The 18,552-nt window shown below is 45.3% G+C and overlaps 1 protein-coding gene across 3 annotated transcripts in view; it reads right to left on the bottom strand.

Moving 5' to 3' along the window:
• Nucleotides 1–408: 408 nt before the first annotated feature.
• Nucleotides 409–18,552, bottom strand: part of MAPK10 (mitogen-activated protein kinase 10) — a 561,938-nt gene continuing 543,794 nt past the window's right edge. For all 3 annotated transcript variants that reach the window (XM_078677508.1, XM_078677509.1, XM_078677510.1), the window contains 2 exons: nucleotides 14,324–14,401; nucleotides 409–551 (listed from right to left, as the gene is read on the bottom strand). In XM_078677508.1, the coding sequence (XP_078533634.1) occupies nucleotides 409–551; nucleotides 14,324–14,401 (221 nt within the window). The remainder of the gene's footprint in view (nucleotides 552–14,323; nucleotides 14,402–18,552) is intronic.

The raw sequence follows: 18,552 nt of genomic DNA, 5'->3' as shown, positions 1-18,552 counted from the left end.
ATATACATACATGAGCTGCAGCAGCTTCAGATATGGGGAGATAGACACAATCACATGCACACTGCGGTCTGAGAGGCTACTGCACACCTTGTCATGTCACAATGAGAAAGAATGGTTTCCGGTTGCTGGTTCGGCAGCCATTTTGGACACCTGGTGGAATGAGATTTTTTCATTCCCTAGTTCTTTGCAGTAAGCGTCATCGGAAGAAGGCCAAAGCAGAGCAACTATAAGTTAAATATACATTTTGCGCTTAGCCGCATTACATAACTTTGTAAGAGAAGCAGGCTGAAAGGGATTTTGAACTTTCTCGTTGTCTTGTTTCCTTTGTTGATTGCGCGTTTCTCTTTATTTCTGGGTTTCCTCAGTTTATCTGCTGAAGAAGGCGGGGTGTCGCAGGCAGGCGGCTAGTCACCTGCAACAACCGAGGGGGCCTGCGGACGCTTCCAGGCTGCTGTCGGTGTCCGATGCAAGGGTCTGGTCGGTGGACATGGAGGAGATGTCGTTGACAGATGAGGACGGGGGGAGGCTCTCACTGCTGTTCACTGCTGCACCTGTGCTGAGAAAATAAACAGCACAGTGATTAAATCTAAGGACCCATTCGCTTCCCCAAGGCTTATCCTGTCAGCTATGCGTTCCATTGACAGCAAAACACAGGTGTAACTTAAAAATTTCAGTGGCATAAATAATCTGGAAGGAATATTTGGAGTATTTTAGCATAGTCAGAATTCTAACTAATTGTAACAAAATAAATTCCATTGGACCAGTGTTAGCCGTATCTGGAGCCATTTTCCAGGAGCGGATAGGCTACTGAATTGACATCTCTGTAGCCATGGCAAAAAAAAAATCTCAGGACACCACAGCAAAAAGGGTAACTGAAATCAGGCAGTTCAATACGTCAAAAGAGAAAGCTCAGTAGATAACTCTAATAAGTTACAGAATTAGCAAGACTCCTGTCTACTTTCTACTGTGTGATTCAAGATGACTCACCATATGACTATTAATTAAATATTAGTTATACAAGAGCACCTCTCATTTCATCAACAACAAAAAATGTATTCAATGAAGAAAGCCCTTTAGTCCTTTATGACTAGGGCTCCCAGTTCTATGGTATTTTTTTTTTGACATTTCTGTTTGTATTCATCCATATTTCTTTTTTGCCCATTTCTTCCATATTTATTTTGTGTTTTGTGAAAAAATTAAGCTGAAACTTCTATTTCCACATGTATTTAACCAATGAATATGCACTCATGCTTGAATGCCTTCCTGCTTTTAATTATAAACACCTGCAGAAGATAAATCAATGCACTGATATGGCAATATGCACATTTCAGTATCAAACTTCTGTATATCTACTACTATTTAAGCATCTTTACTTAAATGTCTTTCTTTTTACCCCCCTTACCTATCAATCCACAAAGCTATTGGCTTTAGCAGTCATGGCCGAGACTATTTAGAATCACTCAAAAGCGCCCAATTTTCGTTTTTATCCACATTTGAAAGTAAATACATACATAAAATAAATATTTTTCCCTCTGTATTTATCTGTAAAAATCACTGAAAAAGTAAAACAGGAAGCCTTATTTATGTCCTCCAACAGGTTTGCTTACCTACTGTTTACTGTTTGGAAGAGGAAACAGTCTCACACCATGTCTTGATATGTGGAAAAGGCCACTTTAAATGGGAGCAACTTAGGCTCACAATACACACATCCTTCAGCTATGTCAAACACTCTTACAATTTCTAAACAACGCACTAAGCAAAAATGATTAACCCTCCCCGCACCGTTTAAACAGTTTCCCACCCTTACAATTCTTCACCCCTCTTATTCTTAACAGTATAACATCAAACCAACATTTATTTTAGTTTATTTAGATGTCTTTGTTCCTCTGAACTATTCATCTGTCCCTATATTTGTATCACTTCGCTGTCTATCCTGCCTGTCTTGAGACCAGTCTTATTTGTCGACATACCTTTACTTCTTTCTTCTCTGATATGCTCTTCCTTCCTTTATCAGGCCCCCAAGTCTTATTCTTTGAAACATCTCTCCACCACTAGACACACCCTCCCCAGAGGTGTTCTTTCTCTATCCCACCAGCTGACCATTCTGCATGAAGCTCTCCACCTTGTCCATCAATTTTTCCTAATAAATCCTGTTGGCCAGTAGAGACAAATGAATTCCGTCGTGGCGGAATTACACCAGACTAGAAACATAATATTCTCGTGGCTCACACATTTTTTCTTCTCCTTCATACAGTACCCGAAAATCTCCCTGTTCCCCTCTTTCATTGTCATGTTGATTGCTGTAGGCTTTTTTGTCCCCCTCCATACTTTTCCGGGCAGTAGATGTATTTAGGAAACAAATGCTCAACCCCACCTGCCCTTCACTTCGGCCATCATCTTTATTAATTCTGTCCTTGTGGATTGCACCAAGTAGTTTTTGCCCAAGTGCAGGGCTTTAAGTGGGATGAAAAAACTAGGGGGGGTCTCTCAAAGGGGCGTGGTTGATGTATTTAAGGGCTTGGCTTAAAAACACATAAGCTAAAAATCTGGGCTTAGCATAGTGTGCCGCCCGGCTGGTATTTTGCTGCTTCTGTCATTACATCCAGATATATAATACAACAAGTAACATTACACCCACAACAAGCCAGACTATTGGCTTTGTCAATGGTTGTTGGTTACGTATGATAAATAAGCACCAATTACGGCTTTGTTGTATATAACATTGAAAATCCTTCAGTTCTGACATGATGAGCCTGAGAAAGAACTAAAACGAGTCTCTTTGAAGCTACATCAGAGGCAGTGATGGGTGGTACATCTGCAGAGCTAAGATTTTTTTTCCATCCTGAGGGTGAGGGCAAAAATGGAGAGCCCAATGGAAACCTGTCTCAGGACCTGCTTTTTAGAACTGCTGGTGCTCATCACCAGCAGGACCCGGCCCACTTAAAACCCTGCCCAAGTGTATCAACACCATGCCCGGTCTGTGCCATTTTCCCCTCATTTCCCACAGCATGAACATCAACTGTCCCCTTCTCATCCCCGCCAGTTCCAAACTTCCTCACTACCACTTCTTCCACTGGTAACCCCATCTACATCCCATAACACTGCCTGCCTGCATGCTCTCATGCCCACAGATCCAAATCTTGTCCTTCCTAATGCTCTATACCTTTCCACCTGAGGAATATAAAACGTTGTTCTTCTCCGTCACTCGGATTGCCATATCCCCAGTCGCACAAACCCCATATACTGATGTCACTCCATCTGCCCCTATCTTTTCAACTTCTCTTATGTGACACTAAATCTGAACCTTTCCATTGCTGTTCCAACCCAGAAATCCAAGGTTGGTTGGATCAGCTTGAAAGAAGCTCAGGGACATTAATTGCCTCTCCCACACCACTCTGTCTTCCACATGGACAAAAAACCTCCCTTCTTCCCACCTCCTCAATTGTACAAAATAGCTCTCCAACCATACCAGGCATTTCTCTTTCACTCCAGATGTGCCTATCTGTACATCTCTCCCTTTTGCTTTCTGATCTGTTTTACACTTTCTCAACCTCACACACAATCGGCATACCCAACCCTTAAATCTTCCCATAATAAGCCACTATAGTTGCATGACCCTGTCACTTTAGACACTATGAATGTCCCAAAGAACATGACTGAAAATATCACCCTGAATAGCCTAAACTCCTAAATGGTGGGGCATGCAGATCTCTCTCTGGCAATTACCCTTCTCAAGATCTTAGTAATTATTGGTCTCCTTTATCACCACTTTTTCCCCATTTCCTAACACAAGCTACCAAATACATCTCACTAGCTCATCCCTACACCGCTCATATCTCCCCAAAACACTTGCAATAAAAGGCAATCCCACCTACATTTCCTGCAGTGGTCATTGGCATCAAACCCTTTTCCACCTGGCTCATCATAAAATTCATCATAGGCTTCTCCTTTTTTCTAGACCCCTCCTTCCACATCTCCTCTTTGCTCTTAACTCCACAATTCCATTCGTACCATCCCCATGGTCTCCGCATTGAGTCAGCCAGTGTCTTCTCTGTCAGATACCTCACTCTCACATACCAATCCTCCACTTTTCTGTTTGAACTAGGGTCCCTTTCCTGTCTGTCTCCGGGCCAAACTACGGAATCTCACCCACTGTGAATGAGACAGCGCATCAGTCATTCCATTGTCCAGCCCTGGTATATGCATACTCTCGACAACATATTCGATTTCAAGAACACCATCACTAGTTATTGGTGGACTTTTTGTTCATCACGTGTACCACTTCTTCATTGTTCATTGTCCACTCTATACATCACTCTTTTGTCCTTCAAGTCATCACCCCACAACCTCACAGCCAGCACTACCAGGATGAATTTCAAAAAGGCTATGCTGCGCTTCATCTGTCTCCAGTTCTCTGCTCAAGGTTTCACAAAGCAATACCCTCTCAAACGACTTCTCCAATACACTCCAAATTCTCCCCTGCCTGATGCGCCAGAAAAAATCACCACCATCTAATCTATTGCATCTTCTTGAAGTCACAACGTCACACCATTATACTGCTTGGAACAATTACTCTATAGGCAAAATTCCAATTTTCTTTGACCTTTTGAATGAACCACAGCCCACACTTCTTCCTCCCTACCAAATCCTTCAACATTGCTCTCTGTCTGTCCAGCTGGTCTTAAGGCAATTTGGATACCATAGCCACAGAGTCTAAATCAATTACTAAAAATGTCAGAAGGTTCATTGGGCCCTTCCTTATTTCTTGAACCAAAGGTTTGCCCAAGGTGCCCACCACCATGAGAAACATGTCCATCAAGCCCTTGTACTAATCCATCAGTCCTGCACTGTCAACAAATAACAAAATGCAGAGGCAGTGCACCATTTGCTCTGACCCCACCAAATGTCTTTGCACCCATTTCAGGAAGTGCTAACTTTTTCAAAAAGTGCACACCCCCTGAGCACCCCATTGGCCTTGTCAACAATTAACTGTCCCTTATAGTGAATGGCCGACAGTTGAAAGTCTCCTAGATGAAAAGTGGTTGGATGACCACTGAAAGCAATAATAGCCCCACTTGTGCAGGGCAAGGGGCTTGGGACACATAAGAGAGAGAGGCTCATCCTTGACATGCATGGGAGACCATGACTCTAGGAGAGGGGAGGAGCCATGTTAAGGATGAGAGGGAAAGAGGGGGAACATCCTTTACAACGTAACTTTTACCACGCAGTGCCTTTACGACGCAACTATTACAACGCATGTCATTACAATGCATTGCACTGGGGGGCGCTCTAGGATAGGGAATGGATTTAATTTACTATCCAACACCTTCCCTACTATCCACGGGGATTGGAGTTGGAATAGTAAATTAAACTATTCACTATACAGCACCCCTTAACGCTATGCGTTGTAACAGCATGCGTTGTAAAAACTGCGATGTAAAGGCATGCGTGGTAAAAGCATGCATTGTAATGTCATACATCCGGGAAAGAGAACCAGAAAGAAAATAGGTGGAGAAGTAAAATTAAAGGTCAGATGGAGCCACATGCCAGCCGCACTGCCAGGACTCAAGCCAACACTGCTCTTTTGGGCCTACCTGGTGTCTCCGACATCGGGAACCCCTTAGCGGTAGAGGCACCCTGCCCTGAGTTGGCACACCTATAACGTACCTACAATTATTTTACACATTTCGGTGATAAATAGCACTTTTATGTACACCATTTGACCCCATGTTTTTCAAACCTTTCTTGCCAGGAGAGCCCACCACCCCTTAAGCCCTTCTAGCATGTGGGAGTGCACACTCGCTGGAATGCAGGGCAGATATTGCATCCTATCACTTTCAAAAATCACCAGCCGCCACTCCGTATTTGACAAATTCTAATGATGCCTACATTAGGGTTAAGACTCGGAGTAAGAGAGATTTCTTGGATTTCTCTGTATGCCACATGCTCAGTGTCTGTAAACAAGAGTTTAACAATCATGGGCATTAAAATGTGTAATGTTTTAACTCTTGGCTGTGGCACATGCATTTATAAATATGATATTATTAATTTCCCACAAACAAAATACCATATGGATTGCAAAGAAATAAGCCTTTCCAAGTTAAAAAAAAGACAATTATTTCACTATACAGCTACATTAACATTAGCTGAGAAATGCAAAAAAATAACATTGTTCCACACATAATTATATTATTGAGCTTTTGCATGATGTACACCAATAGTGTTACTTCTTTCATATCTTCCCAAGGTAAAATGATCGCTTCACTTACAAGCACAAGTCAGAGCAGCCCGGACTTACAAACAGTCTTACTTTATTTCAAATCCTAGGGAGCAGGAAGGGGAGCTTGCTGGTGCAAATGGGCTTGGCTTTCACAAAGATGCAGCTGGCAGGACGTCCAGGGCACAACAGGCAGGGGCCAGCTTTGTGAAGAGAGTGTTGACCGAAATTGTTGCCCATGCACACACCACACAGCGACAAATGGGGCTATGCTGAAGACTGACCTACCACAGTCAGGCCTGGTCCAACTTGAGCAAAGGCTGATACTCAGCTGTCATCAGCCATGTCTGGCTGGGGAAGATGGCATCCTCAGGTGGGCAGTGCCAGGTAAGGGCTCCAAGAATGAAAGGCAGTGCTTAATTTGAGCTGGTGGTTTCCGGTGCCCAGCACCCGCACCTAATTGGTTTTGGTGCTGGCATAAGCACTTAATTATCATCCCCATACTTATGACACTCTGCCACATGGTGGCGCTGGTAATCTAATTTAGAGATGAACAGAACAACGGTTGTTCATGAATACAATATACATTTAAAAATACTAATACTTGCCTCCCCAGCAATTCCTTTAGCTTTGGGGACCTGGACAAATCTGAACTGTCACACTTGCAGGCGAGAAAGATGGTTAGTAGTTGTTTTGGTACCGTCACTGGCAGCGATGACATGGCAACGGGTGGTGCAAGCTGCCCTGGCCTCCTGGTCCGGGCCCTGGCACTTATTATTTTACAAAGTAAGCACTGATGAAAGGCATTGTCAGCAACATCTCAGCAGCAAAATATGACATGACAGAGTGTGAAAAGCAGCTTGCAGGTGACGTCTCAAGGCATTCGGTAGGAGGCATCCATGAGTTCTGGCATCTAGCAGGTCAGTGAGGCCATGGGTGGGACAGGTAAGTCTTCCTCTAGGCAGTAGGCAGTGAGCAGCAGGCAGTTTGATGCTCTCTCCTAGTTTAACCTGTGTGGTCCACCTACATGCTTTAAAGTGCATTGAGGCCTCTGCCTTAGTGAATTTGCCACCCTCTGGGCAGTGTGTCATGATAAGAAGCTGCATCTGTTAGTGCAGTGGTTTAATGCATGCACTGCAGGGGTCTGTCTTTGACCTCATGGCCACAGGTTTTAATCCCAGTGGGTACACTCAGCTTTTCACTCTACTGAGGTTGCTAAAATGAGCATCATTGAGTTGAGTAACAATAAACACCTGCTATTGGAGAACTTGTGCTTAACAAATACACTTGCTTTGATATGATTCGATAGCTTTAGTCGGTAGGGAGTTGGCCTGGCTGCTACCTGGCCTAGGTGAATGGACTTGAGGTGGAAATGAAAAGATCCTTGCAGTGCGAGGTGGTTGGGGTGGTTGTTTCAGGACTTGGTGCCCGCTTCTCTCCTATAATGGAGGACTTCTTAACCCCTTACGCGCTGATGACGGAACCGCTCCGTCATCAGCCGCGGTAGCGCTGTGCTGATGACGGAGCGGTTCCGTCATGGCCCGCTCGACGCGCCTGCGCGGCGCGTTCTATTGAGCGGACGGGGCCATGACAGAACCGCTCCGTCATGAGCACAGCTCAACCGAGGCTGGTGACAGAGCGGTTCCATCACCAGCATGGGCACGCCGCACGGCCCCCACGCCCCCTTAGCTCTGCAGCGGAATAGCCGCCGCAGCGAAGGTGTTAATTAAGCTGCTTAACAGCACCCACGTGCAGGAGAGAGCCAGGGTGGAGGGAGAGAAAGGCAGGCAACCCTCATGCTGTGTCTGCCTAGGTGGGCTCCCTGTCATTGTCATGGTTCTATACGTTGCGATGAGCCCACGCCTCTTTCAAACTTACCACAAACACCATCCCTTGGATTCCGTTGTGTGGTCTCCGTCCCCCTTGGACGGTTCAGCCATGGCCACATTGCCACAAACAGATGGGGTCCGAGAAAAGTAAACAAATAAATACAATTACCCAAAAACTGCCCATTTAAATAATAAATGGACCACCGCTGGCTTTGGTCAGTGGCCGTTTGGCCTTCGGTTGAAAAGTTGAAGGGCCAATCCAACCTTGGTGTCACGTGTCATGCTTTGCTGTGGCACTACAGAGACGCGGCTTGGGTCAAGGAGATATACTGATCACAGACAGCGTGAATTGAGGTCAGTGGATGCACAGCACACCTGAGGCACAATCTAGGCTCATTATTCGCCCCGTTCTACATCTGCAGGAATCACAGTGCGCACATATGCCTTGGAGGCTTTTATTTTCATTTTTTTATTTATAAAGTTTCATATAGCGTGACCTTGATCCCGAAGGATATCAGAGCGCTTTACAATTTGAGGCAAAGGTAACAAATCAGAACATTAGTCTAACATGGGGAATCTAATCTCAATAGGTGCATCTGAACGCGTGGCAGACTCCACGGGGCAGGGTAGAGGGGAGCTCACTGTGCTTCAATGCACAGCCAGGACGGACGCCTCATTCATGCGGGAGAGGCTTTCTTTGCATACGCTTGGCACCTCCTTTCTCTTATGCCAGACCCAGGTTGGTGCAAGTGGAACTCACATGAGGAAAGATATTCTCCATTGCATGTGTGACATGCACCCCTAGTACAGTAGCGACTAGTCATAGTAATGCATTGCAAGGCTACAGCTGTACAATATGTATTTTTACCACTTGCAAAGAGAAAAGATACCTAGATTCTCATTTATGGAAAGTCCAAGGCCAGACTCTCTTCTGGATTTTTAAAAACCCATGCTAATGTACACTGGCCGTTATTATGCTGGAGGGAAGGCTGTGTGTTACTTCATACATATTCATAAAGGTCACCATAAGGCGTGGTTCAACTGGGCCACATTCAAGCCTTCATTGTATATAGATTTCTGCAATGCACAACTTGACCTACGTGGATCTAAGTGCATAGGCCTTTGTCTGATCAGGTTTTTTTAAATTTAAACTGACGTCACTGTTTTAAAGTCTGGCCGAAACAAGACTCTCTGTTGTTCTGTGATTTGTATCAGAATTGGACCATCATTCTGTAAAATAGTTTTTGTTGTTGGGAAAGTTGTCATCACTCATTTATTTTCAAAGCCATTTTATGTTGCTCTGGCTTCCTGCCCAAGTCAATGAAATCTTGTCTCTATGCAGCAAAACCGAACCCGTCCAAAACCAACAAAAAGGGAATTCTGATGAAAAAGCGAGGCCTTTTCTCCTGCTCTAAACCTGTCACAGAACGTGGCAGTTCTGAGACAGCTTTTGAAACGAAGTAAAATGGTATTGTCAAAAGAAACAACCAAGACATGTGAAACAATATTTATGCAACTACTATATGTCCCTAGTGGTCCAATACAGAAAAAGTGGCACGGTTGTCCTGAAATTCCCTTATCTTGGAGATATCATTAGGTGGCCATGCGTGGCTTGGCAAATCTGACTTAAGGATTGCTTTACCCTTCACTCACCTTGTGTGAAGCAAGGGTAACTCAACCCTATGATAAACCTGTCCCCAGGTTCCCCACTTCCAAAGTCAGCAGCCCTGGTCTAAGACCACATTTCCACCCCCATGTTAGAGTGAGTGCCCCCAAGTACCATAAAATGATTTAACTTGCTTGTGGTTTTTAATATGATAGCAAATAAATATAAGAATTTATGTTTGGTATTTTTGGGATCAACAAGGATAATTATCCACATGGAGGGGTGGCCTTAAAACGTCTGAAGTTCATTGATGTAAGAGTTACATCTAGAAGTGATGGGTCCTGGGTGGAACATTGGGGGCAGATTTACCATTATGTCATACAACGCAACAAAGCAATGCAACTTGCTGTGCTGCGTTGCAAGAAAGGGAGACGGCAGGAAGGTTCCATATTTACAAAGATATGGAACATTTCTGCTTCCTCCTTGTGGTGGCGCACTGTGTGCTGCCTAGCACTAATGCAGGTGCCTTAGCACCACAGTGCAAGTGTGCCTGCATTATGTGGAGAAGTGTGGCTCAATGGTTAGAGCGGCAGACCCTGATGCAGAGGTCTAGCCCGGGACCAGGGTTCAATTCCCCGCCTCGGCGGGTCTTGAGTTAAAAAATTCCACGGACCAGATAATTCTCGCCTCAGTGCCTATTCCAATCATGGAGTCCCACTCTGCAACTCTGGGCAATAGCTTGCTTAATCTCCACAACAGCCCCCACAACGCTAAGGATGCCTGGCCTCCACCTTGGGGGTGCCCAGGAGTGGACACCTCACAGGGAAAGCCAGGATGGGTTCCACAGTGGTATTCGTACAAGCGCCTTGAGACCCTTGCGGTTGAGTAGTGCGCTATACAAGTATCAATTTACATTACATTTACATTATGGACAGGATTGTTTCTGTGCAGGAAGGAGCACCTTCTTGCACAGAACAGTCCTTAGAGGCATATTCCTCTATGTGTGCTGTGGAATGCAGCACAAGTGGAAAGAGGAAATAACGAAGAGGATTAGATATATTTCTCCTCATTACGCCTCTGTTGGGTAGTGCCCTATTCTGGCGCAAACCAAGGTTTACAAGTCTTTGTAAATCTGGGTTTGCGTCCAAATGCATGGGTTGGATGCATGGGACCGCCCATGCTCCAACTATGTAACACCGACCCAACACAAAGTAAGACAAAGGCAGCCCTATGTGCTGTCTTGCATTAGTTCATATTTGCTAAACAACACAAAGACATGCAAAGTGGGTTTGTGTGGCTCAATAACTCCCAGTTAAGGGCTTGCATTGCTTGCGAACACTTGTGTCATGCAAGGACAACACAAGTCCTTTTATTAATTGTGATGTCAAACACAATAGACAGCCGGGGGCATATTTACTAATAGTTCACCCAAAGCAGCGCCGCAAGGTAAGTTGCTGCGCTGTGTGGGCTGAACAACGCCATATTTACCAAGATATGGCGCTGTTCCGCTTGCTCTATGCGCAGGAGCACTTGGGATGCCACCCTTGTACCATGGCGTTAAGGGCAGGACTGTTTTAGTACAGGAACAGATACCTTCCTGCACAAACCAATCTTTAGAACACTCATGTAAGAGAAAGTAATGAGGAGAAAATAAGATATTTCTCTTACGCCTCTGTTGGATTATATATCTTTGAAATTATGGATGTACATCAAAAATAAATTGGTGAATGCACAAGAACGCCCACACTCCAATCATGTAAGGCCTAATCAAAATGGATTTTGTGTCGGGTCTGCAACACAAAAGTGATGCAACTCCGCGTAAAATGTTAGAAAATCTGGGCCAAGATTATTTTCACAGAAAAGTATGAAATAAATACAAACACTTCCATTTTAAAACCCAATCATTTTCAGCAGTAATAAAAGAAGTTCCCCATTAACAATGCGAGCTCCAATGCGAGCATACTTTGGACGTGTTTTCTGAATATGAATTCCATTTCCTTTGTCAGATAATTAAATGTTGGTCAATTTAAACTAAGCTTGAACACTGCGGGGCTACGTTGATTTTATGTCTTCTTAACTCCTGTCATTTTAATTGTATTTTCAGTTACTTAGTTCACTCTGCCATCTAGCGGCAGATAAGGGGAAGACAAGGGAAATTCGTAAAAACACATTTTAGAATGGGGGTTAAAAATTCTAAAGCCGAATGACGGGTTCATAATTTTGATCAATATAAACAATATTCTCTAAGAGCAAGAATATTTCAAGTGTCATTTATTATATGTGCTGCATTGTTAAACGGTAAACATATTCACATTTTCATTTTTCCTCTTCAATGTGTCCTCAACTTCACTGCTTTCCTTCCAAAAAGTTAATTTTAAAAGATTTGCTGTGTAAGTAGCTCACAAACGATGCGGTGGTCCGAACTACTTTTAAATTACTATTCCTTGTAATATAGCCTTATAGCCCGCTGTAGCGGGCTATACAGGCTATTAAAGGCCCGCTGAATCGTTAAAGGCCCGAGCCGAAGGCGAGGGACTTTAACGAAACAGCGGGACTTTAATAGCCGTATAGCCCTGCTATGAAGGGCTATAAGGCTATTAGAACATTCTGCCACTAGAGGGGAATGTTCTAACAAATTAAACAAAGGGTTCTCGAAGCTCGAGGGGATATAAATCCCCTCGAACTTCGAGAAGCCTTTGTAGAACATTGGAATGTTGCTCTGCGGGCCTTTACCGGCCCGTAGAAGCAGGGAGCGCTCCATTGTCTGCAATGGAGCTCCCAACATTCCAATGTTCTAATAGGGTTTATTAAACACATGGGCAATCGACCTTGACCCCAGTAGGGTCGGCCAAAGCCTTACCTTACCTTGAGCTGGATGTACATACATCTGTTAACAAAATACTGATCGCAATTTGCAGCCAGTATTTTTGGGACCAGTGTGTTTATTTGCAAACCGACCTATGCGCTAATAGGTCGGTTCACAATTTACCAATTTGTAGTGGGTCGCAATCCGACCTACCTCATCAATATTAATGAGGTAGGTTGCTAACTGTGACTCATAAGGAATTGCTCCATCACAGGAATGATGGGCTGCTGAGGTCAGCAGAGCATCATATCTGTGATTGCTTTTAAAAAAAGGATTTTTTCGTTTAAATGCAGCCCAGTTTCCTTGAAGAAAAACAGCATGCATGTAAACAAAAAAAATGAAAAGTGTCATTTTCATTTTTTTAAGAGTAGGCATTGGACGCCTTCCCAGATGCAAATGGCTTACCACTTCTTGTGAGAAGGTGGTAAAATATGAATGTTTTGCGACTGGAATTTGGTCGCAAAACATTAATACATACCATTCCAATTCGGCAATTGTAAGAAATGCCCTAACCACGTCCATTCCAAATAGCGAATTGATATTTGGTCGCGTACCCAAATTGTGATTTGGTAATGTGCTGCCACATCGCAATTTGAGTTTGATACATCAGAAAAAGTCTTTATCCGTAGCAAAAGTAATTGGACTGCAAATGGCGTCATATATCTGTCCGCATATGCAGTGGCGTTATGAAACATGAGAGGGCCCCCTGCAAAATACAAAGAGTGCTTTCCCTACCCCTGGACCCAATCAGGTGCTCTTAGGCCAAGGGCCTGCTGCCCGGCACACTGGCCCTATATGTCTTTGCCAGCACCTGCACACTCTAGCGACCGAAGGTCAGAGGCTTTCCAACTGAGATCATCCGTTTCAATTCCAACCGCCTAATTACAATCTAGGTGGTTGGAATTGAAACCGACTGGTCATTCCGGCAGGATTACAATGGGCAGAGGGAGCCCGTCAGCTAGTCACAGACTGGTCCATAATCCCTATGGACGACATTCCTGCCGTCGGGATTACGATGCTCAGTTTCCGACAGGCTTTCCATGCCAGGCTTTCCGACATTAAAAGCCTGTTGGAAAGCGAGTTTGGGGGTCCCTTGCAGCCTCCAGTTGGGTGCCGAGGGGGCTCCTACAGTGCCCCCCTTTTGATCCAAGCACCACATGGGTGACTGCCACGCGGTGCAGGGATGAACACAACCTCCCATTTCCCCAAGGGAGCTTGTGCCATGGCTGGTTTACGTCCATTGCACAAGCTCCCATAGGGAAATGTGAGTATGCTACCGCACCATGTGCAGTCACATCATAATTAGGTGGTCAGAACTGGAGGTCGGTTGGTCCCAATTCCGATATGTCGTTGGTCGGAGGCAACTCTGGCCATCATCATAATCAGCCCGTTGGCTCTTTAGAAAAATTCGCTCAAGTTGTTATCTTATTGTACAATGTATTTTTCATTTTATTATGTTTATTGCCCTAGTGTAATCAGGCGGATGCTTCAGAGCACCAAAGAACAAAGAAAGGCCTGAGGCAAGCAATATACAGCGGGCACAGTCAAGAGACAAGCATACGACATTCCTGAGAGGCGCATTAAGAGTCCAGAGAATATCTCTTAAACTCTCTATGGGAGAAGAAAGAGTCAGCACTGGGACATCAACATTAGACATGCTGTCGATATCATCAGGACCCTGAAGGAGTGTAACAACCAAAGTACCTCTGATATTTGGGGCCTGGTCCCACAGAAGAGATGCAATCTGCAAATAGCCTATTAGTTAGTGGTTTACCTGTGAAAGTAAGGGTATTTACTACCAGTACCTGAAGGAGAGGGTTGTCCTTTTACTACACCATTCTTGGTCCTTTCTTCAAAGTTCATCACTTCTTTGTAGATAAGTTCTGTGCAAAGGAGGCAAGAGAAGACAGAAAGTGGGTATCCAAGGTTTCAAATGCGGAGCGAAATAATACGTGTTGCGAACAAGCAGATCTTAAATATGCAATAGAGAGTTTGAGCAATGCATGATGGTGAAATTTGCTGTAAAAATGTCCTCATCCAGAATTTCAGTCCAAGTGTAGAGAATAAGAACTGAGGAAATAAAAAAAATAGGTAGTTTGGGACTGCATAGTCAAAATCTGAGCATCAAAAATGAACAATTAGTCAACTGTCGCAAATGGCACAAGTGCAAGTAGGTACTTGTTCTAAAAGGCTTACTTATCAATAGACAAATTAAAGAAAGAGTTGAATTGCTCATAAAGAAAAGAGGTAGGCCAGTACTAAAACAACTAGAGAACACAACACTCCTCAACTAATACTTAATTTAGTGTGTAATCATGAAGGTGGAGAAAAGAGGCCCCAGATTGACCCAACACATATAAAACTAAGAAATACAAAATACACTCTGTGCCTATCTTTTTTACACATACTGTACTTTTAGTAAGCATGGCTTTGCATCGGCTTCTGCACCCATAGACACTGTGCCCGGCTGCTGGAGGAGGGCACTCTTCAAAATGTCTCACGTATTTCCATTTCGACCCAGATGTAACCCTACATCGGGAGCACATGGTCCAAATGGATCCAAGTTCAGTTTATGTACCATGTCTTTCAGTGGGGGATTAGCGATATCCATTCACAGTCAGAGGGATGAGAAATGATTGGCGAGAGGTGGAATTCCAGGTCGATAGAAGAGGATTGATTCATTCTCAAAATTGCAGCACATATGATCATGGCGATTATCATTCACTAATTACCATTTTCTTACCCGGTAATACAGTTATAAATAACAGAGAGAATTATGTGAGAAGAACCAGAATAAGTTACCTAAAGACAGGTAATCCAAAATTTGCTTGTGAAGAATATCTGATATCAATTAACCTCAGTCCCTCATTTAAGAAAAGTGCAGAGCCCTCATTCCAAGAGGTGCAAGAATCCCGATTCAGGTGCAAACTCCTATTTGCACTTGATTCTGGCTCAGCACCAACGCAAACACCCTTGCCCCATTGTGCAAGGGAGCCTGTGTTACAAGCAGGATCGTTTTGTACAGGACGGGATACCTTTCTGCACAAAAACAATCCTTAAATGCATTTTCCTTTTTCTATGACCGATGCGAAATGCATCACAGACAGAAAAAGAAGTAACGAGGAGAAATAAATAAAGATATTTCTCCTCGTTACACTTGGGTATGAGAGGCGTACCATTCTGACGAGGTCCTAGGTTCGCAACTCTGTAAATTTGGGAATGCACCAAAATCCATGGGTGTATGCGTTGGAAAACCCAACGCATACACCCACATGGGTGTATGCGTTGGAACACCCCCGTTGCACCCATGGAACGCTTCAAAGCTGCAAGGTAACACAAGGCAGCGAAATGCACAGCTTGTGTTACCGTGGAACGTTCGAAGCAGTGGAGGGGTTAAGCATGCTATTAAACCATTTTTTTTTTGCTTTGTTTATTTAGAAGCGCTGCAAGTAGGAACATGGCTGGGCCGTTCCCCCAATGACAGTGAACCCGGCCCTCACCCTGCCAGCCCAACTGAAACACCTGATAGCCAGTCTGGGCCTGGAAGGTCAGAATCCTTTATTCTGGTCAATATCCTGTAACAAACACCAGTGATTATAAGATTTCTCCCCTGGATGGGGTATGGACCGCAGACAGGAAGCTCTCTTGTGCTTTCCTATGCGGTTTTCCACAATTCCAGGAGAAAAAGATTACATTTTCTTCCTGCTTTGAGCAACAGGAAGGTGTCAGTGGGAGGGCTGGGTTTGTTGGATAGAGGGGTGGGGACAGGGCTGGACTGGCCATACCAGGCATCGGCATTTCCCCGGGAGGATTAAAGGGTTGAGGCCAGGTATGCAGTGATGGGGGCCGGCTTCGTTAATGGGTGCCGGATTTGCAGTGGTGCTGCAGTATCGGTCCCAAGTAAAAAAGGCAGCAGTTCTTCACACTTGCGCCCCCCTCCCCCGGAGCTAGACTGACAAAACTGCCAGATCTGCTTCGAGTTCCCAGTCCAGTCTTAGGTGGGGACACAGGGCCAACTTGATTCTGTCAAAATGAGCAATGTATTAATGCAGGGGTTGGGCATGGCCAGGCTGTGCTTTTGCCTGTAGCCCCTGCCTGCATAATTAAAGAACCGGAGACACCCAGAATTGTAAGTGAACCAATTCCACTCAGACATCACTCCAAGTGAAACACCGCTACTTACTTGTTATGTTATGTTATGTTAAAATGTTAAAATAAATTTATATAGCGCACGGCTACTCCGACAGAGTGTCCCGGCGCTTTCCACAAACAACTCAGTGTGTAATAACATAACAGGAAACGAAATACAGAAGGAAAAAAAAAAGAAAAAGACCCACCAAAAGAGCAGCTAGACATTAAAAAGCCACGTCTTCAAGCCCTTCCTAAATTGAAGCAGATTAGGAATACTGCGTAACGCCAGTGGTAGGGAGTTCCACAGCTGGGGTGCCTTAAAGCTGAAGGAGCGGCCCCCAGTGTGGGCCTTCCGCACGCGAGGAACCACGGCAGTAAAAAGAGATTCGGAGCGCAGTGAGCGAGCAGGGCGGTAAAAAAACAGCCTGCGCCGTAAATACCCAGCCCCGGAGCCAAACAATGCCTTGTGCATCAACGTAAGGGATTTAAACATAATCCGCTTACGGATAGGCAGCCAACGAAGCTTCTGTAGCAACCCCGAAGCTCGCGATCGCCTATGCAGGCCAAAAATCGCGCGGGCGGCAGAGTTTTGCGCCACCTGTAGACGCTGGACCAGGTAGTCAGGAAGGCCAAGAAAGAGGGCATTGGCATAATCCAGCCTGGACCCAATAAGCGCCTGCACGGTAATCCGCCTGTGCTCCGCAGAAAGCAATGGAAGAAACTTGCGGAGCATCTTCAAAACACCGAAGCAGGTTCAAACCAGACCAAGTACATGGGCTCTCAGTGACAACTTATTGTCAAGTTTAACCCCGAGATTTTTGGCAACCAAAGATGACTGTGCCGGAGGGCTCATTTCAGCCGGCCACCATTGCCGCCACTCAGGGTCAGTGACACATCCAAAGAATAGAACCTCCGATTTACTGGAGTTGGCCTTCAAGTTGTTATGCTGGAACCAATCGAATACCATGCCCAAACAGCCCCGAATCCTCTCTCCATCAAATGGCTGATCTTTGCCACACGTAAAGAGGAGTTGCGTATCATCGGCGTAGGACACGATCTGGGCCCCGTAAGCCTCCACCGCCGCCGCCAGAGGGGACATAAAGATGTTAAACAACGATGGGCTCAACACAGAACCCTGTGGAACCCCGACCCCCAAAGGCGGCATCTCGGCGGAGCTCTGCGAGACCCAGATCGTCTGGCGGCGGCCTTCCAGAAAAGATGTGAACCATTTGAGCACCGTCCCCCTAATGCCGATGTCATGGAGCCTGGCGAGGAGCGCTGCATGAGGGACGGTGTCAAAGGCCGCCGACAGATCCAACATGACTAACATGGCCTTGCCACCAACATCCAAAGTCTCCCTGATGATCTCCGAGACCTCCAACAATGCCGTTTCCGTGCTAAAATTAGGACGGAATCCGGATTGGGAAGGATGGAGCAAATGGTTGGTTTCTAAAAAGCTCGACAAGACGCCATGAACATGTTTCTCGGTGATCTTAGCCAACGCCGGAAGGAGTGAAATTGGCCTGTAATTGGCCAAGACCTCGGCATCAAGACCCGGCTTTTTCAAGAGGGGGATGACCATTGCCCTCTTCCAGGTGCAAGGCACCCTCCCCTCCCTCAGGGAGGCGTTGAGGATTGGATTTACCAGAGGATTCACCACTGCCGCCATCCCAGCCAAAAATTTGGCAGGGCAGGGGTCAAGTGGCGAACCTGATTTAAGGCTGGCAAGCAGCACCCGCGACGCCTCGCTCGTGACAGCAGGAAAGTCTGTCAATACTGCGACAGGCGTGGGCGGTAGCTCACATCCCGCCCCGGGGCCGCAATCACTCTCCTCAACGCTCTCCGAAAAACAGGCCTGAATCGCCTTGATCTTGTTGGTGAAAAAACTGGCAAGATCACATGC

The sequence above is a fragment of the Lissotriton helveticus genome, chromosome 2_1, assembly GCF_964261635.1.
Source record: "Lissotriton helveticus chromosome 2_1, aLisHel1.1, whole genome shotgun sequence".
In the NCBI taxonomy this organism is placed as follows: domain Eukaryota; kingdom Metazoa; phylum Chordata; class Amphibia; order Caudata; family Salamandridae; genus Lissotriton; species Lissotriton helveticus.
The sequence above is the reverse complement of the archived record's forward strand: the minus strand, read 5'-3'. Positions and strand labels throughout refer to the sequence as shown.